This window comes from Ictalurus punctatus, chromosome 5, assembly GCF_001660625.3.
Source record: "Ictalurus punctatus breed USDA103 chromosome 5, Coco_2.0, whole genome shotgun sequence".
Lineage (NCBI taxonomy): Eukaryota > Metazoa > Chordata > Actinopteri > Siluriformes > Ictaluridae > Ictalurus > Ictalurus punctatus.
In genome coordinates, this window is record NC_030420.2 from 7,556,868 (window position 1) to 7,578,733 (window position 21,866).

Sequence of the window (21,866 nt, forward strand, 5' to 3'; positions counted from 1 at the left end):
TCCAATCAAGTTGTAGAAACATGTCATGGCAAAGGCTGTGAATACTCATGTACATGTACTTTTTTTGTATTTTATTTTTAATAAATTTGCAAAGATTTATTACAAAGACAAACTTCTTTCACGTTGTCATTATGGGGTATTGTTTGTAGAATTTTGAGGAAAATAATGAATTTAATCCAGTTTGGAATAAGGCTGTAACATAACAACATGTGGAAAAACTGAAGCGCTGTGAATACTTTCCGTATGCACTGTACATAGTTCTCACTTTGATTATAAGAATTAGTCTCATGAGTTTCTGAAAAGTCACTCACAGCATTTAAACACAAGCCTTAAAGTCATCTTTTCCCTTAACCGATCTCTGTTAATGCTAACATCAAACTGGAAATAATCATCATGTGTTCTTTCTTTTTATTTATTTTTTTATTTTGTGATATTAGTGCCTTTTTATATAGTAATTAAAACATTGTAAAACTGTCTGCTGTCTTCTGTACAGAGTGTTTAAGCACTCTTCTCTGTTTTGATGATGATTTGATGGATCAGCAGGATCAAGACTTTGGCGGCTGGTATCTGATTGCAAACTGAACTGATTAGATTTATGATCATTTTGCTATGGCATGTAGCTATCTGACAACTTGAATGCGTGATATTTACTGTGTGAGAAAAGCACACATAGCTGGCAAGATCTTAGAAAACAGTCTGTCTGCATTTCATACACTGGCTCCTTACCCAACTTGATATTTGTAGGAAGACGGCCAAGGCAAGGATAGATATTAACCTAAATCAAAACATTTTCATGTTGTTTTGGTTAAATATATTTATGTTTTCTGAAAGTGGAGAGTAATATCCAACAGGTTTTTCACAGACCACCACACAATTATTTTCCAGCCTCATTAATATATTAATAATATCCTGAGACCGGACATTATTTCCATGTTAGCAAGCTATGGCAAATCCTTTCAAAATGAATATTTCCCAATATATTTCCCAATTCTCATAATGCACCTTCTGTATAAGGTTTAAATAAAATGGATGTCTACTTCAGTTACCTACAGCAGCGGCTCATGACCATAGATTTCGGTGGGGCGGGAGAACATTAATAAAGACTTAAGTCAATAATAAAGACTTAAGTCAACTCTGATAGCCTTAAACAAAATTAAGGCATTAACTCTCCTGTTCACTGCTCCTCCCCCGAGCATGGGGCAGAGTGCTTCCTTCCCTAAGGATCCTCTATTAAGGTTTCTTGTAGCTCACATATTGTAACCACTAGATAATATAATAACATTGCGGCACCAAAGTGAGTGCGCTGTCCCATGATTGCGCAACATGAGAGCTTATGAAGATTAACATTTGTTGAACGGCTTATATATATGGTGAGGCTCTGCCCGACCTGCCTCTATGCATGAGCTGCCACTGGTTACCTAATGATTCTTTTAAATCAATCTTATTCTCTGAATAGTCTATACAACTGTACCCTCCAGATAAGTATGAGGACAACGGCAAGAGTCTCTATTGTTAATTAATTTTGTATTAGTCAAATCTACATGTACTCTCTGCACATGAAGAATAAACAGTTGTTTCGAGTGATCAAACTAATGCGTATAATGTATAGCATATCATTATGCTATATATTATAAATTATAGCACTGGTTCAACATTTATGTCATGAAATAATCTCTTACATTTAAAATAGATGACAGATCCACTGAGTATAATCACTGGCTGTCCTAAAGAGATCTCTGAACTGAATCCTTTTTCAGTTTCCACACACAGATCCAAACTCCTTTGCCTCTATCCATTTTCTTCCCTCGCTTGGCACCACGCAGAAGTTTTCCCAATGCTGCTTACCTTCGTCCACTTCGTCGTTGGACATAATGGCCACACATTTCTCCCAGACCACCTTGACATCGGCACGGTAGCGGTCACAGGCCCACAGGAACATGGGGAGGAGGATGGACTGGGCTATGGAGCACCACAGCACACACAGTACCATCCAGCTGTAGGAACGGTCATACTTCAGACTGGCAAAGCTCACCACCTGTGACAAAAATAAGCAGAACTTATTAGCATGTACTATGGGATTTAGCATTCTTTGTTCATTTAAGGGATTAGCCTCATTCACGGGTCATAGTTCACCTCGCTAAAGTGAAAAAAAGCTAAATTAACCACTACCAGATGCAATTGCTTCTTTCACATCCCGTGTCCTTTCCCCTTCAGTGAATTGGCTTTTCTTCCGGGCAAGTTTTGCGTTTGGTCTGACCACTGCTTTAGCCAAGAAAATGGAAAAACAAAGCTTTCAGATATCTTCTGTATCTCGGTAACTAGATGGTAGCCCTTCTTCTAAATTATTAAACCAACCACTCAGCTAAGCTCGTCCAGTTTCTAACTGTTTTCCTCCAATCCAACTAGTCATGCAGCATCGTCAACAAAAATTACAGCATAAAATAGCTTTCATGTTACAGTGGGTATAAAATGTGTTTTTGAGTAAGAGTCTATCAGCATGGCACATCTTGACTTGGCAATATTTTCCCAGTCTTTCTTGCAAAATACTTTCTATATCCATCAAATTACAAGAGCACCTCAAGGAGTCACTTCTGGGCTCTGGCTCAGTCATTCAAATACACTGATCTTCTTTTGCTGAAGCCATTCCTTTGTTGATTTGGATGTATACTTTGGGTCATTGTTATGCTAAAAGTTTTAATTCCTTTTAATCTTCAGCTTACTAGCGGACACCTGAAGGTTTTGCACTAAAATTGACTAGTATTTGTAGCTATTCATAATTCCCGCTTCTTTGAAAAAAGCCCCAGTTCTGGCTGAAGAAAAGCAGCCCTAAAGAATGATGCTGCCACCATCATGCTGCACCGTGGGTATGGTGTTCTTTGGGTGCTTTTGTTTTTGCACCAAACATACCTATTGGAATTATTATACCTTTTGGAATGGATCTCATCAGATCATAACACATTTTACCACATGGTTTGGAGTGATTTAGTTGAGCTTGGATGTTTTTTGTGAGAAGGGGCTTCCGACTAGCCACCCTACCCCATACATGTGAAGAATACAAGAGATTGTTGTCACATGCAGAGAGTAATCAGTACTTGTCATATATTCTTGCAGTTCCTTTACTGTTGCTGAAGGACCCCTATGTCCTGTTCTTGGTAATGTCTCTGTAGTGCCCCATTTCCTCCACTTGTTGATGATGGCCTTCATGATGTTCCATGGTACTAATCGAATCTTTCGAAATTCTTTTATAACCCTCTCCTGATCGATATCTTGTGGCAAGTTAGATACCATGAATGCATTGTAAATTCTTTGTGGATCATGGCTTCAGCAGTCAGATAAAACCAAGAAGATGTCAAGAAAATCCTATAGAAACAGCTGGTCTTTATTTGGCGTTAATCAGAATAACTTAATTGATGACAGCTGTATGACAATTACTTTTGAGATTAAATGTGATTGGTTCATTCTGAACACAGCCACATCCCCAATTATAAAAGGGTGTGTATATTTATGCAACTTATCATAACTTTAATTTTTTTGCTATTGTTCCCTAAAATGTCTCTGATTGTTTTTCACTTAATTTTTATATGCTGCAATTTCACTTTGAGGGTAAGGTGGAAAAAGTTCTGAAGATTTACAGAATCTCACAAAAGTGGGTGCACCCCTCGCATTTTTGTAAATATTTGATTATATCTTTTCATGTGACAACACTGAAGAAATGACACTTTGCTACAATGTACAGTAGTGAGTGTACAGCTTGTATAACAGTGTAAATTTGCTGTCCCCTCAAAATAACTCAACACACAGCCATTAATGTCTAAACCGCTGGCAACAAAAGTGAGTACACCCCTAAGTGAAAATGTCCAAATTGGGCTCAATTAGCCATTTTCCCTCCCCGGTGTCATGTGACTTGTTAGTGTTACAAGGTCTCAGGTGTGAATGGGGAGCTGGTGTGTTAAATTTGGTGTCATCGCTCTCACACTCCCTCATACTGGTCACTGGAAGTTCAACATGGCACCTCATGGCAAAGAACGCTCTGAGGATCTGAAAAAAACAATTGTTGCTCTACATAAAGATGGCCTAGGCTATAAGAAGATTGCCAAGAGCCTGACACTGAGCTGCATCACGGTGGCCAAGAACATACACTCACTACTTTACATTGTAGCAAAGTGCCATTTCTTCAGTGTTGTCACATTAAAAGATATAATCAAATATTTACAAAAATGTGAGGGATGTACTCACTTTTGTGAGATACTGTATCTTGGTTTAATTTATTTTACATCACAAAAACCTGCTATATTAACAGGGGTGTGCTGACTTTTTATATCCATTGTATGTCATGTTATGTTTCATGTTATGTTATATACTATAAAGCAGTATTACATCTCAGGGCCTTTTTTGTTAGAACTAACTGTTTTGAATCTTTCTTCTCATTCACTTCTAAACAACCCACATACATTACACAAACACTTCGTAGAGTTTTTGGGAAATCCTGATTGTGAGCAAACAATCATTTGTGTCACAGTGCTTATGCAACACACTCGATACAAATATAAAAGTGACAAACACAGTTGAGAGAATGTGCAAACAGATTTTACATTTACATTTATTAATTTAGCAAACGCTTTTATCCAAAGTGACTTACAAATGAGCAAACCAGTGTATAAACACAATTGACTTAGTAGCTAGTACATAAGCGAGACTTCACAAGGTCCATAGTGTGAGTGAGTGGTTTGCAGTGGTGGCTTGACGGTTAAGGTTCTGGGTTACAGTTCTGGTTACTGATTGGAAGGTCGGGGGTTTAAGCCCCATCGCTGCCAAGCTGCCACTGCTGAGCCCTGTAGGTCCTTTGATGTTGTCCTTGGCTATTTTCTGACTTCCATGGATGAGTAGTTGCTGTGCTCCTGGAGGAATTTGGAAGGTCGGCCACTTCTGGGAAGGTTCACTACTGTGCCAAGTTTTTTTTTTAAATTGGAGATAACGGTTCTCACTGTAGTTCTTTGGACTCCCAGATCCTTTGAAATCACTTTGTAACTGTTCCCAGACTGATGTATTTCAATCACTTTCTTCCTCATCATTTCTGGAATTTCTTTCAATTTTGGCATAGTGTGTTTTATGGTAAGACCTTTTAATCAACTTCATGCTGTTGAAAAAGTTCTATTTAAGTGTTGATTTGATTGAACAGGGTTTGCAGTAATCAGGTCTGCTTGCATCTAGTCCAGCTCAACCCCATTATGAATGCAGTTTCATAGATTTGGGAATCAGTAACTATGGGGGCAAATACATTTTCACACAGGCCCAGTTGGTATTGGATAACGTTTTTGCTTCAATAAATAACATTATCATTTAAAAACTGTATTTTTTGTGTGCTCAGGTTGCCTTTGTGTTATCTTAGATTTTGTGTTAAGTTGTGAAACAATTTAGTATGAGATATACACCAAAACAGAAGAAATCAGGATGGGAGCAAATACTTTTTCACAGCACGGTACTCTGGGTTGAACATGGAGAAATTTATGCTGTACACTATAAAGGTGATCTCAAGTAGGTTTTGGTTTACATTTACACTACGATATTTAGTTTCTCACAGTAGCTTTCTGTACCATTAATCTCGAGCTTTCTCTGGTATTAGATAATGAGGCACACATTCCCCACAAATATTCTGCCCCAGTGCAGGGGTACACATTTCTATGATTCATCATCAGGAGGGGTCTTCCCGGTAAGCATACTGGAAAAAATTTCTCTAAGCGTCCCCTTGACACTGGCAGCTGAACATGCTGTACTGGGTGTGATCACGGGTGGCCTGGCCTGGGCTTCCTCTCAGTGTCAGTGTTTAATCCCCCAGAGTCAACGCTATGCTAATATTAACATTGAACTCCATGAAAGGATTCTATCCAGCCAGTTACACAAAAGCATATTCCAGAATCCGGTCCATCCCATTAGTTATCCCAACACTCGACAGTCTATTCAAACCCATGTGTAGTGTAAAGGGCACTCGGGCAGGATAGTCAGCGCACGCTCCATAAAACGTACCATAATTGAAGTGTGCTTGTGATATAGCTGTCAATGCATTTAAATAGCTCATTATCCCAGTGAGGGAGAAAGATACAAGCCTTTGTTTATGGCATCTCGAACATGAGCCGGGAATGTCGTACTGGTGTGAGTATTACTGTACATAGGAGTAATAGAAAAGAGAAACAATGACTTAAGAGAACAGATGCACAATAAACAGGAAAACAGTCTACATGCAGCATGATGGAGAGGAGTTACTATTATAAAGAGTAGGGCTTGGCAATATTACAATTTGAGATCAATATCATGATAAAAATGTCACAATACACTTTTCTGAGATTTATGTGTGCTGAATCCTTCAAAGTATATCATTGTACAATTTTGTACAGAATTTTTTTTAATCTTCCCTACTTTTCAGAATTTTTTATTGAAGTTAAATTAATGTATCTAATTAATGCACAAGGGTACATTGTGCTAATTAATGCACAAGGGTACATTGCATTAATGCTACGGTTCTGCCAGCAGCTTGTTAGCAAACCTATATATAATGATAAAAGTCCATCAATATTGTATCACTTTAATTATTTCTGTACTGTTTGGATAAATATTGAAATTATTAGTTTGGTACTGTAGTTTTATAGCTTTTATCCAAAACCACTTAACAGAACACAATACAATCCGAGCATATAGCTGAGGTTTAAGGCAGTCCTTGGTTTTTCAGTCAAAATATTCCAGCCACATTGAAATAATTTGTAGATATAAACGCATTTCAAACAGATTTCAATCAAAGGGTTGTTGCAGTACCGGAGAAGCATTTTGGTCACATGATACAAGTGTAAATATCTCTCCAAGCCAAATTTGACCACCCAAACTCTCCATTATGTTAGAAACCTAAAATTCCCATGCAATCATCATTTTTGATGTGCCAATCACCGTAAAAACTGGAAAACAAGGGGTACAACAATCACTGAACTCAGCCTGACAGGACACTGGGACAGTAAACAAGTAGATAGGTAAAGTTTGTCATGACAAACTTTGATGTTGGCTTGAAAAAGCCGGTCTGAAAGGTTGAAGATAGTATGAAGTTGAACGAAGGAAAGAAAGAAAGAGTGACATGCAGACAAAAAGACAGACAAACAGTTACTGGTAGACAGTTAGATGACAAATATCGTGATACAAGTAGAAAGTTAGATGGCGTGAGAGAGACACAAGTAGACCCAGTAGATGGACAGAGTGTGTTATTAGTAGAAAGACAGAAGGAGTGAGGGAGTGAGGGACACAGGTCGATTGATAGAAAGAAATGTGGAGAGAGAGTGTGTGTGCTACTGGTGCTGTAGATTGATAGAGAGATGGATGGAGAGAATGTGTGGCATTGATAGACAGGCAGATGAAGTGAGAGTCTCTGTTACAGGTACACTCACAGAGTGAGAGGGAGTGAAGAGGGGCTTCAGGCACTGCGCACACAGGGGTGTGAGTGTTTTGATGGTTAGAGTTTGAATCATGAACATTTAATGTAAGTCTTTGGAAGTGTTTGGGATATTTGATCATCCAGTATGAGAAAACCATAAGTCTGACTAGTTTTTAAAATGCAGCTTGATGACCCAGAACAACCCGAAGGGCTGTGCTAAGTTTGGGAGAAGTAGCTTGAAAGGTTCAGGAGTTATCACAGTACAAGTTTTCAATGGAAGTCAAAGGGAATTTTGGCCAATTTGCGCTTCCGTAACATGAGGACTGTAATTTTGATCAGTTAGAGAAGTCACGAACACTTTCAGATCAGGCTGAAAGTCTGTGGCGAGGTTGAGGCATGTAGCTTGAACGCTCTAGGAGTAGTGTTTAGAAATTTTGGGTCTCAGAAGAATTATAATAAGCTTAAAAAGCAGAACAGAATGTTGGCTTTGTCAAGCCTACACAAATAAGATTTCATTTAATAATCAAAAAAAAAAATATCTATATAAGCTTGATCTCCTTGATCCCCTGGGAGCATTGCTCGCCTAATTAAAAGTGAACCAGCTAGGCTCTTTGCTTCTGTGTGATGACAATTTTACACTCTCAGTTGAGTGCTTTTCTCAGGCCTCCAGAGATGAATAATCCTGTGGTGTTCAATCTGCTTCTATTCACCGCAGACCTCGATATCAGTCTCTCTCTCTCTCTGTCTCTCTCTCTCTGTCTAGAACTTTTGCTTCAGCGAGAAAAAAAAAAAAACCCCACCACTGATGTGAGAATAACTCCTTTAGTGCTGACAAGCATGTAACTGGAATTGGTCATTAAAGTTTAAGCATGGAGCACAGCGCAGAAAGTTGAAAGCTTCCACAGTGTCTCTAAGTGGGCAGAGGCAGGGACCATTTCAACTTGACACACTACTCCTTCTGTGTAGAGTCTATGAGTCACCGCATGGGTTTCATACATCAGAAAACAAGTTGCAATTTTTATTCTCTAAGACAATGGACAAAAATTGTCTTAGAGACCCCAAAACTCTTTACAAAATATAGTTGTGTGATATAACCCATGAATTAAAGAACATGCACCAGCTTTGTATATCAGTAGCAGTTTAGTTTAAGTAAACACATACAGACCATGCATAAGAGCCATTAAAATGGATGCTATGCCTTTTAAAGCGACACTATGCAGTAAGTACTGAATTTATAAGCAAGTTGAATATGAATGTATTATGAATGCATTATTTAAAGAGAGAGAAAAAACAGCAACAAAGAACTAAGACAATCTCAGAGAGACCAGCGCCTGCATGAAGTGCAAAATCATGAATTGCAAAAGTCTAATTAACTGTGAACAATCATGCTTAGTTTTCCCTATTTAAAATGCAAATTATACATAAAGGACCTGATGTACTAAAGGTATGCGTATGTAAAAAGAAAAATAAACACCAAGTTCTTTTACTAACAGGGTCTATGGGGTAAAAAAGCACATCTTATTTATGTTGTGTTTGCCTTAATGAATAAGGCAATTCGGGGTACTTTTAGCTAAAAATGAAGAAAAAAAAAAGGGGGGCTGTGTGATTGTAAATAGATTAACAGTTTAGCAGTGTGATTTACTAACCCTGACAGTTGCATTGGATACGCAAATTAATACAACTGAAGGGCAGATATTACATTTGTGGAAGTCAGTCAATTCGGTCAATTAAAGTAAAAATAAAATACGTTACGTTTCTCAAAATTGTGTCAGTCTGTTTCCAATAGTTGCAAACAAAATGACCATTTACGAACTCTGTTTACGCTATCCTTAATGTAAAGGGTAATTACCCAACAAAACTGAACTCACTATGGCTATCAAGAGCATCTAACACACACCAAAAAACATAATTCAAATATTTTGTTCTTCCCCTACTTTGCACATATGATCATTTCTGCAATTGCTCTATGTAAATTGTGCAACACGCACAATTGCTCACAGGCATACGTAAATCAGCACTCGTTATTTATTAGTAAATCAGGCCATGAATAGTAGGTCTATGTCTGAAATTAACTGAAGAATTCCCCAGTTTTATAATATTTATAACTGCTTTAAATCCAATGCAACTCACCAGAATGGGAAAGCCAGTAAGGAAGTCATAGATGAACACAATACCGCTGATCAGGTACGTGATTTGCAGCGAGGTCTTGATTGGTTCGGAGCCATCGATGGATGAGCGGCGCTTTCCCTGCGCATCTTCTACCACAATAGTGGGCACGTTGAACTTGTTCTTGTCAGCACTCTGGCCTGTTTGCATGGAGAACGTCTGGAAGAGAGCAATGCCGATGCAAATGACTCCCATTGTTACACTGCCGCTGATCAGGAGCAGGAAGCAGACGCCGAAGCCTAGGCCAATTTCAGTCACTATAAAGCGACAATCGTGGGCGTAGAAGCGCTCGCTGGTATCGTGCCAGCCCACAGCAGGCAGTGTGGACAGGATGAAAGAAACCATCCAGATACCCATCACTGTATGCACAGCCTGCTTCTTCGTGTTGCTCAGCCTGGAGAGGAAAGAGAATATAAAATGAAGAGAAAGCTATTAGGGGGTAAAGCTGCAAAGACTACTTTCTGAAAGTAGAGAAGAAGCATTTCGAGAATGCCCAAAATTCCAATGTTTAGCATGTTTACATATTCATTATATGGAGTACGAAAGAAACTTGCCATTATCAGTGATTTTCAGTGATAGTCAGCACCCATTTCCACCCACTAGGCTGGAAGTCTAACATGTACTTCCTCCAAGTGGATTTTGAGCACATTTGGAGGACATGGAGGACAGCCATCTTGGACATACTTGAGCTCAGAGAAACCCACAGTTGGCTAGTATCATTCTGATTGAGAAGAAAGAGAGTAATGTTCTTCCACCCAGAGAGAATGGGTAAATCACTAGAATCACTGATACAGTATCTGTGGAATCATCAGGACATGAACCTGGAATCTTCTGACTACAGGGTTAATGCTTTCCCACTGCATCACTCAGGCGCTCCAGCCACTTTTAAATGCACATGAATTTTCTCTTTCTGAGGACCTTTATTTTCTTCAAGCTCATATATTTTCTATTACAACACAATCATGTACAAATACAATACACTCTTAATACTAGTTACATTTTTTTTTAAGGATTCTGTTGTTTAAGGTTAAGCCAAGAGATTTATTAGGGTTCCTTTTTTATTTTATCTCTTAGAAAAGGTCAGAGAAAAAGTAATGTGTATTTTATTATTATTATTATTATTATTATTATTATTATTATGCAGTGACGTTTAGTCTAACATACAGAGCTCTGTTATTAAAGCATGAAAATTCAGATTTGTTTTCTTTTAATGCTACTATAATACCAAACACTAACTTTTGTTGCAGTTATAGTACAATCAAGTGCCACAAATAATGATTCAAATTCATTTCTTGGCTGGATTTTTTCAAAGCAGGCCATTCACATTGCTCTGCATTACTCAGAGACTTGCCAAGAGAAACACAGCTTTTTACTCAATGCTCTTTCCCTCGTCTCCTCCTATTTGTTTCCTGTCCTTTATCTTTGAACCGATCCACTCCCCTGCCAACACCTGAGCCAGAAGACTAGTGGGAGAGGACGCTAAAGAATGAAATAAAGCCTTGGGAACATCTAGATGTGAAGGAGGAAGGATAGATAGTGACATCATCCATGTTTCTTAACCGGTTCAGAGTAGTTCTCTGGATGGTCAGGGTCATAACTTTAGCTTTTTCTCAGTCTCCCGAGGATCCCATGGGGGAAATTACATCATCACACAGCTTGAAGCCACAAACAGAGAGAGAGACAGAGAGAGAGAGAGAGAGAGAGAGAGAGAGAGAAGGAAAGCCCTATCAGTTTGAAGAGCAGATATGAGAAAAACAGATGCTGAAGAATTTATTTTCAGAGTCCAGACTGCATTCGTAATTTAAGCCGGTGTATTCCAAGCATGAGAAAAACTGAAATGCTGGCGACAACTTTATTAAAAGGCCATGCAATTTTCTAAATAAATTTCTTCCTCGTTCTCCTCCTTTATACAGAATGGTGCGAAAACAAAACAAAACAAAAAAAATTCTGTGAGTGGCAGGTATTCTGGCAGAAATGCGTTATTAATGAGAGAGGTCAGAGGAGAATGGCCAGATTGATTAGATCAGACAGGAAGGCAACAGAAATTCAAATAACCACTCTTTAGAACCGTCATGAGCAGAAAAGCATCTCAGAATGCACAACACATCGAACACTGAAGCGAATGGCCTACACCAGCAGAAGACCACATCACGCTCTGCTCTTGTCAGCCAAATTTTACATACGCTAAAGGCAGCGTTGGGAAAAGTGTTTTGAAGCTAGAAGATACAAGATTACACTCGCTGCATACAGACACTAGTTATTAAAATGGAGGAAAACACAATTGGTTTGCTTTTGTTCTTCTCTCACCAAGCTACAGCTCACACACACACACACACACACACACACACACATAATTCTGTTTGTCCTTATTCGTCTAATGCTGCTTTATGAGCGCGAGCGCCTGTTTTTATATCATTGTGCCCCAGAAATGCATTCATCTGCAAATCATCCTGTGGCGCGTCTGTGAAGAGAAAACTAGGCAGTGCAGGAAACCGATTAATAACCGTGCTGTAGGATAACAAAAAACTAAAACTGAGTGTGGTGAGATTGAGATGAAAACCATTTACTATAAAAGGGGAGGGTTGTCGAGAGGAACAGTTTATTAATATTATTATTGTTGTTGTCCTCAATGCAAACGCAAAAGTCAATTTGACACATTATGCAGGGTAGAAAGATCTTTTATACCCTACAGAGCAAACTTAATAATAATAATAATAATAATAATCAGAAGGTTCCCTTTTTCCCTTTTCCCTTTTCCCATTAGGGAACTAAAACTAAATCTAGTCTCTGGACTTGTGTAAAGCTGCATGGTGACAATATCTTTTGCTAAAAGTGCTATATATAAATATAATTCTATTCGGTTGAACTGTGATCTGACTTAATGTCGGCACAATAGTGGTGACTAATGGGTTAATCCTGATTAATTCTGGACAGGTACAATAAATAAAATGCTCTGATTCGCTGAAGATAATCAAAAGTGTGTAACCTTCTTTTCTATAGAGGATTGATCATGTGAAAATAACGAAAAACAGCACATGAAAAAAAGCACTTTAACTTTGAAGTATCTAAATCACAATTACAAAGGCAGCTACACAGTGAGTCATATTAGCTTGAATGGCAATTATGCATTATGTGTTTGTTATGAAAGCAGTCTGACAATCAGTACTTTGATGTGAGTTTTCAAAGCAATGGCGCAATTACCACAATGCCACAATGCACCAAATGGTAGGTCTCTCTATCACACATTCACACCATTCTATCTGTCACATCATTTGGAAAATTATTGTTCCGTGATCTGTCACACTAACTGCACTAAGGAACATGTTTACAAATGTAAGAAATTCACGTGCCTATACTACAATCCCTAAAGCCAGGGATGTACATTTACAGACAGGCAACTGGATCATAGTATGCTGCCAATGTCACCACGGTTATAGATATACAATGCTATGAGCAGTCATGTTGTGAAACTCATAAGGTCTGACAAATGCTCTGCATGGTTCCTTAAATAATTTGAGGTTATTTTAAAGGACCAGGTGCACCTCATGGTGCAAACACATTTACCTCATGGTGTTCCCGCATTCCAAGATAATAATACTAATACAGAGTGTTAATAACCACCTGGTTGAAGTCTGAAAATCTGCCTTCGTTTCCCGAGGCACCAGAACCAGGTGCGGTACAAAAATCAGATTTGTTTCAATGTCCTCCCCTACATTTGTCTGAAATAACATCATTGAAAGTGCATCAACTAGTATTACAACATAGGGCTACATTGGAGCCAACGTATAATGTCACATAAATAAGACAAGTAAATGTAAACCATTCATTTTATAACACTACTGCATAATATTTGCTGAACACTGAAAGGCTATCTCCATCCATATATACCACCTGCTTTTACATAATCATCAATCAAATAAATAATATGCTAAAGGTAAAAGATCTATTCGGTTAAAATGCAGGGCTCCAAATGAAATATTTACCTGTTAGCACTGATGCTTCTAATTCAGAAAGCTAGGAGCAACAGCACTAGAAAAAAACAACTGAATCATGCACCAAATTATTTGAGATACTAATACAGCATGCTGTCTGCGGCACGTATGCCACAGAGTGGAGCCTCCGTTTCCATTTACATAGCTTGTTCAATTATCCAAGAGACAAATAATCAAATCCGTGGCTCTCTAACATAAAACAAGCCTAAATAAAAGGCTGATCTAAAAGAATGCTTATCATTCCTCAGCCTCATTTCACTCGCTAGGCTCTGCCATTGAGTTCATGCTTTCCCCTGCTGTCCCCATCATCGCAATCACCAGCTGCTGATGTAGAACAGAGATGTTCATTCATTTTTAAACACTTTATCGTTTCTCTTTCTTTCGCCGCACCGCCTTTCTGCTTCCTTTTCGTTGTTGGTCTAGTCTACACGTGCCCACAATCATAGGAAATTGACAGAAACTTGATGAACCAATTAGAAGTAGGGTCTCTGCTACACTGTGTGTGTCACTTGTTAGACAGCACGCATGAGAGAGGAGGGAATTTTTTTTTAAACAGCTATACAGAGGAATATGAAGCGGCCAACTGGGGAAATTCTCCAGCTTCCTGATGGCCAGTCCACACTGGTTCTGGATGACATGTGTACTTAACCATCAACTCTTTATAGCTGCTGTAATGTAAATGATAACGGGAACATTAAAAGTAACTACAGTCCCCTCCAAAACTATTGGAACAGCTAGGCCAATTCATTTGCTTTTGCTGTAGACTGAAGACATTTGGGTTTGAGATCAAAAGATGAATATGAGATCGAAGTTTATAATCAGCTCCTGGTATTTATATGTAGATGTGTTAAAGGACATTTTGTATCAGACCACCCAATTTGTATGTGAGCAAAGATATTGGAACATGTGACTGACAGGTGTTTCTTGTTACCCAGGTGTTAAACTGATTGTTTGAACAATAAATAGGTCTGAACACCTACTCTTGGTTTGAGCCTGCTGTTTCACCTGTGAAGACTGCATTGGTTCTTAAAAAGGCTTGGCCAACATGAAGATCAGAAGGCTGTCATAGCTTGCACGTGCATGGCTGCTTCTGGAACAGGCTCACTAATCTTTATTGATGATGTAACTCATGATGGTAGCAGCACAATGAATTCAGTTTACAGGAACATTTTGTCTGCCAATTTATACAGAAGTGCTTCCAAATTAATCGAGAGGAACTTTATCATGCAGCAAGACAATGATCCAAAACACACTGCCAACTCAGTAAAGGGGGGAAAATGGAAGGTTTTAGACTGACCAAGTCAATCACTAGACCTTAACCCAACTGAGCAGCATTTCACCTCCAGAAGAAGAGACTGAAAGGAGAAACCCCTAAACAAACAACAACTGAAAGAGGCTTGGTGATGTCAGGGAGCCACAGGCTTGATGCAGTTATTGCAAGCAAGGTATATGCAACCAAATATTAAGTGTTATTTACTTCAAGACTTATCTGTTCCTTTACTTTTGCTCACCTTAAAATTGGGTAGTCTGACAAAAAAAAAGCTTCTATGTTTTATGTTGTTTAACACATCTAGATGTAAATACCAGGAAATAAAAGCTGAAATCCCAAACTCTCGTCTCAATTCCGTCTTTTGATCTCAAACCCAAATGTCTTTAGTGTATATGAAATAGTTTGTGAAATGTGAAATGAATAGTTTCAGAGGGGACTGTATAACTGGTTAAAAAACATGGAGTCTTGTTCAATAATAAATTACAAATTGTAACTGTCGGCAAATTGATGTGGTATAAGAGGAATAAAACACTTCAGGATATGGAACAGCCACCACCCCATCGGTGATTATTTCCTTACAACAATTTTTCCTTAGATAAGCAACAGTAAACACACAGAATGGAACATCCTTACATCAGATCGTCACACATTAAGAAAGCAAATCAACTTTTTGTCGTACAGTTATAGTCAAAATCTTTAGAATAACTCCATGGTCAATCATTAGCCAGAGAACATGGATATGACTGTAGAGGCCATAAATAAGCCTGAGCTGAAGTCCCATAACAATACACTTAACCTCAACTTCGTCCAAGGACTGTCTTTGCAGCTGGTTACTATATGTCACCTGATATCATTGGCAATATCTAAAGCTGTACATGAGGCAGTAGGGATGTGTTCATGTGAGATAAACCCATAAGAACCAGCATCCATGGCAAAGGATAGCAATATTTCAATGCTCGATATTGTAATCGAGGAGCTGTGATACTTCCTTCTGTGGCTCAAAATAATATATAATGATTGATCTTAGATAAACCATGAATTTGTTTGAAAAAATAAAAAATCTGGACATATTATAACATTCTTGGAAACAAATCTGGCCTCACAAATCTCTTCCTGTAGCTTAAATTCCTTCTCAATACTTTTATATATTAAGAAATACACAAGGCAACATAAGGCAACATAAATCCATCCAAGCAAATTTTGCCCTACCTGTAATTGACCGGCCACCGCACCATCCACATGCGGTGGTAGGAAAGCGATGTGACGGAGAAGCAGGTGACCAGAGTAAGAGTGTAGAAGGTGGAGACAAAGACCTTGCAGAGGCCTTCGTTCCACTCGTAATTGGAGTGCTGGCGGCGCAGCTGGATGACGCAGTACATGGTGATAGGGATGCCCATGTTGAGGATGTGCGTACCAGCCAGTGTGCAGATCAGGAACTCCAGAGGCTTCCACTTCTTCTGCTTGGCGCTCACGCTTAGGATGCCCCAGGCATTAGCCAGGATAGACACCCCGGAGCAGACCAGCCAGGCCAGTGCGTTGGTGCTGATGACCTCATCCTTCATGGTGCAGGAGCCGGCAGATGGCAACAATGGCAATGGCAAGGGGTGGGATGGCAAGAGGAGGAGCGGTGGGTAGGGCAGTGGGTGGAGACTGGCACTGGGCCAGAGCGGGCATTACTACGGGAGAGGGTGGAACTTCTCTTGCATGGATCGTATAGAGTAGGTGGTGGTCATTGTGACTGGTGGAGGATTCTGGGGTTGGGAAGAGGAGAAGAATGAAGAGGATGAGGAACAACAAGGAGGCCAGCAGAAGCAGGAAAACTGATCCAAGCCAGTGCTCTAGGCAATCCTAAAGGGCAAAGGAAGAGATGTAGGGGAGTCAAATGCCAGCCAGAGAGAAAGAGCAGGAAGAGTAAAGAAAAAAAATGACTACACTAGGAAAAAGTTAAGGACAGTACCATAACAGTGAAGATGAGAGGAGAAAGATTCAGCAGAGAAGGTTGAGGGAGATAAAGAGGGGAAAAGAAAAAAACATGAAAGGCAAATAAGCTTCACTGTTGCAACATTAGGAATTTTAAACGTTTTATTCTACACCAACAAATGAACTTTTCACTTGTATCTATTATGTACATTTGATTGGCATTTATACTTTTTCTTCTTTTACAAAAGGGGAGAATCAGCAAAGAAGTCATTTTTGAGAGAATCAGGTGTTTAGGACTTAAAGGAAAAGTCATCATTGAATGACTGGCATATTAATCTTTACAATCAAAGGCGTCCAAGGTTTATTTTGTAAAGAAATGCCCAGTTGACATATATTTTTTTTTCGTTGAAACGTCTTTCATCGACACGTTCATTCATTTCCACTTTGTTTCATGGTTTCCTGGAATGTTGTCCGACTACCTGTTGATAGCTGCTCGCTACCTTTGCTTCATCTCTGCCTAAAGACCTTCTCATCCATACATGCTGCTCAAACAGAACAGCTTCCAAAAGCCTCAAATTTCATTCTAATACCATCATCATCATCAGCAGCACCATCATGCTCCTCATCTCATAGATCATTAACTAGCTGAGCTGCATTGCATTCTGGAACTTTGAGTTTGTTTGTTTTTTTAGCATTTTCTGTCTCAACTACTGCTACACTGCTTTTCTCAATAATGTGACATTGAACATCTCTGGAAAACGGTGAGCTCTTTTTTTTAAGAGCTCACAGCGAAACTTGACATCTACCGCTTATGTTTGAGATCGTTTCATTTTTTTTCTCCTGTTAATAGAAATTGTAACCACACTAGCAATGTCCCCAAGAAGCTGCCACCTCAATTATATAGCAACATACTTTCAAGACACGAATCTAATCATGGATTATATCTTGAAACTAGTCAACATAATCCTGCCACCATTATCTTCTGTAGTGCGGCCGATGGTTTCACTGAAGCATATTTAGACTGAAGGAGAACAAACTGATCATACTGTAGGCTGATGCTCATTGTCTGTGGGGCTGTGACGCAAATGGTAGGAATGCAACATATTCTCAAACATATTTAGATGTTGCACTTATTTGAGACGTTACCGGAGACGGCGCACCACAAATCATTAGCAAATGCAGAAATTCAGTGACTCATTACATGCAGTCAGGCCATCAGCTGGCTCATCAGCTGGCTTGAACCTTCATTTAAATAAGACAATATGTTAAATAAACTGCATGTGTCATACACAGCTTTTTCTCGTTTAAAAAAAAAAGGACACAAGAGGAAAAACATCAGTCTTTCGGCGTCCATGTGCCAACAAAGCAGCGCTAAATAAAACATGATAATCGGCTCAATACTGAGTAGCTCTGTGACAGGGGAGAAAGGATTGTCTCCTGACGTCGTTACATGGTCTACTTCACTGTCAGGTTGAGATTAAAGGAAAGCCAAGCCTGAAATATATTAAATGTGGTTATATTGAAATATTTGTGACGTTCAGTGTCATCCAGAGCAGAAATGGTGGAGACAGCAAATGCTGCACTCAAAGTTCCAGAATGCAACGCAGCTATACGAGGCGGTTGTGCTGAGGTACAGCAGAGGCTTGGCTCGGCTAGTCAGCAGTGGCAATGATGGCAGTATTAGCAAAAGTTGAAGCTGTTTGAGAAGAGTGTACAGATGAGGAGGTGAGAGAGCACGTTATCGCAGATAACCTGTAAACATGCAGGGCTGTACTATCTGCCTTAACATTGTGTGTTGTGTGTAGGATCACACATGTGGTACTATTTTAATTCTCCTGTTTAAATGGAGCAAAGTTGTGACTGGGATTAATTTACATCCAAAGCAAAGAAGTTGCCAATCAAATCTAACACAAATCTATCATGTGAAATACGCCTATAAAACGTTAGTTGTAATGTTAGAGCAGTGAAATCACACATCAGCTAATCAACAGTTGAGTCATCGTTAAGTAATTTATGTTGCAAGATTCAATTTGACGAAAGAGATTTAAGAATTGAAAAGGTATTTGTGCAATTGTGAAAAATGTCAAGACAAGAGACAGTGTAGCTATAAACATAATCATGAGATTATAGAAGAGGAGGGTTGAATAGGTTATTGTGTTGAATGTGTTAGTGTAGGGTTGTGTGTGTCAGTTTGATTTCCATTTCCAACTAGTCAAACAAGTCAGGGATGCCTCTGCCAACAAGAAGTCTAGTCCTTCTTGTTACTTATTTGGACTAATTACCAGAAATATCCGTAAAATATATTTCAAACAGGAAAGAAGCTACTGAAGAAAAACTATGTCAGACATTTGACCTTGCTGTGACCTTGGCCCTTATTGGATGAATTCCAAAATCTAATCAGTCCATCTCCTGGTTACAATGATACCTCCATATAAATCCTACAAACATTTAATCATTCATTCTTGAGATATCGCACTAACCAATATCTCAGACGGACAAACAGATGGACCATTATAATAATTACAGCTAGCCAAAAACGGGCCATGAGTTCCTGAACATCAGCTTGTTAGTAACATCTCTGTATGACAAACGGAAAGGAAGCCGTTTCCGACATTTGATCGTACTGTGAACTTGACCTTGTTTCGATCAATTCTAAAATCAAATCAGTTCATCTGCTGGTTACATATATAAATATATAAATCCTACAAACATAAAACCACTCGTTCTTGAAATATCATGCTAACAAGAATGTCAGACGGACGGACGACCCAAAACATGCCAATCGAGTGGGTTAACAGACAATCTATTGAACGTTCATTTTACAATTTAAAGGTAAGTTTTGAATAATAAACATCAAATTCATTAAACATAAATAGCATGAAAGAAAACCAGAAACAACTGTACATCCTGAACAGTAATTATAACGTAAAATAATAATAATAATAATAATAATAATAGTAATAATAATAATAATAATAATAATAATAATAATAATAAATAATAACTGTTCGATATACGTGCTATGGTCAGTCTCACAGATTACTTATTACGTAGAATCCAATATCACTACATTTGAGAGGGTAAAATGCATGAATAAAGGCAACATACTATGTCTACACGGACATTTTGGTCATAGTGACATATATATATATATATATATATATATATATATATATATATATATATATATATATATATATATATATATATATATATATATATATGTGATACACTGGCATTATACTAGTATGACTAAAAAAGGTTCTCTGACTCATCTCTGACACAGATTAATTAATCTGCTGGAACGAAAATTTACATTGCAAATAGGTTCAAAATTTTTCATATAGATGATTCGAGTTTATATAACCTATAGCTCTGGAACTTACTGAGAAACTTCTAAACTTGATATTAGCAAATGATTAAGGCTAACATAATAGTAATTCTGAGCGGTTCAGGAAAATGTCAGACGCCTAATGATTTTTCTGAAGCAAAACAAGTCTCCAAAAGAGGTTAGGCTAAGGCACAGGGTTCATTTATTTTATCCTAACTTTTCTCATAAATAAATACTTATGGAATCCAATTGAATCTCTCTTGTTCGTTCTTCAATGTTGCATGAAATCTTTTTTGGATAGCATTGGCATTTTTCGGGTTGAAAATTATTCACCTCAGCTGGTAAGTTTGAGAAATTCCTCTGAGTAGGTAGACTAAAAAAGTCAGTGAAGTATTCTAGCTGATTTCCTTAACTTAAATTAGAAAATAGAGCCAAGCTGGTAAATTTAATACTCAATACCTAAATGACTGACATACTGCAAATGTTCATAAAGTTTCCTGTTTAGTCCATGAACAAATTAGTCCAAAAAAGATCTTTGCTGCATAGAAAGAATATCTTTTTAATGGCTGTTGTATTTGTTGCTTTGGAATATTGTAATCATGATATGTGTGAGATCGGATTAGTTTTATTTCTGTGCAGTACACATAAACTTTTCTTCGAACATGCGCTCAAAACATGTGTGCTAGCTATGGAAATTTATACAAAATAAGTTAGTGGGGGTTCACCCAGGTCAAGTCTGGGTCCTGCTTTTCAATGGCAAGTCCAGTAGCTAGCTATAAAACACAACAGATGACTAAGTTTTCTATGGAACTGGTTAGAAATAAATGATCTATGTTGTTTTTCCAAGGCAAACCCTGAAGGTAATAATTCTGTGTTAAGAGACACTAAAGAAGTTGACTAGTTGTAAAAAAAAAAAAAATAATAATAATAATAATAATAATAATAATAATAAATAACCAATTTAGGTGCCGAAACAATTTAGCCATGGTTTTACACCATGGATTCTGAAACTAGTCATGTTGGAAAACCCAAGTATGTACAGATAATGACATTATTCGAAAATCAGGTGAATTGATCTGGTATCACCTAACGAATAAAAAAAATCGGGCAACTGCATTTTATGGTAAAATGTTATTTATGATAAAGTGTAATGGTCCATATTATAAAACTAGGGCTCAGTAGTTAGCCCAATATCTCTGGTTACACTGGAAATAAACACCACCTCTCACAGTCAATAAACTGAGAAGCAGCTATGCTCTAAAGCCATTGTGGATTCTATCCTGCTGACAAGATGGCTGCATAATGGCGTTAATCAAGGATGAGCACCTATTGGATTGCACCTGATCATATTAACTTTTTTGATTTTTCCAAGAGTTTCTTCATAATAGACAAGATATTATTTTCCAAAATCTCATTCAATAGGCCAATTCCTGTGTCATGTCAACAGCAGAATTCCGGCGTCGAGCTCCAAATCCCACAGTATAGCGCAGCCTACAAACATAGCCGCCATGGACTACAACTCACAGCCATCACAGACATGTTCACGTTTACCAGACTACTGATTGCACTCAGCTGGACTCAATCACACACACAGCATATAAGCACCTTCACTGCACCTTCACGTTGTGAAGTATACGCTCTGAGTTTGCAATTTGTTCCAGTCATTACCAAGCCGTTGTATTTAGATTGCTTTTCTGGTTCTTGATCCTGTTTCTGGTTTTTGCCCAAAGTCTTGCCTAGTTCATGTTGTATGTTGATCGCCTGACCACTGCCTGT

The 21,866-nt window shown here is 38.3% G+C and overlaps 1 protein-coding gene across 3 annotated transcripts in view; it reads right to left on the bottom strand.

Moving 5' to 3' along the window:
- LOC108265049 (probable G-protein coupled receptor 153) overlaps positions 1-21,866 on the bottom strand; it is a 49,599-nt gene that overhangs the window by 12,512 nt on the left and 15,221 nt on the right. Inside the window, exons 2-4 of one of the 3 annotated variants that reach the window (XM_017467135.3) lie at positions 16,049-16,590; positions 9,542-9,971; positions 1,846-2,035 (exon numbers count right to left, since the gene is read on the bottom strand). In XM_017467135.3, coding sequence (XP_017322624.1) covers positions 1,846-2,035; positions 9,542-9,971; positions 16,049-16,401 — 973 coding nt within the window. In that variant the 5' untranslated portion in view covers positions 16,402-16,590. Of the gene's footprint in view, positions 1-1,845; positions 2,036-9,541; positions 9,972-16,048; positions 16,773-21,866 lie in introns of all 3 variants that reach the window. The other 2 variants (XM_017467134.3, XM_053680156.1) reach the window with 2 other exon arrangements.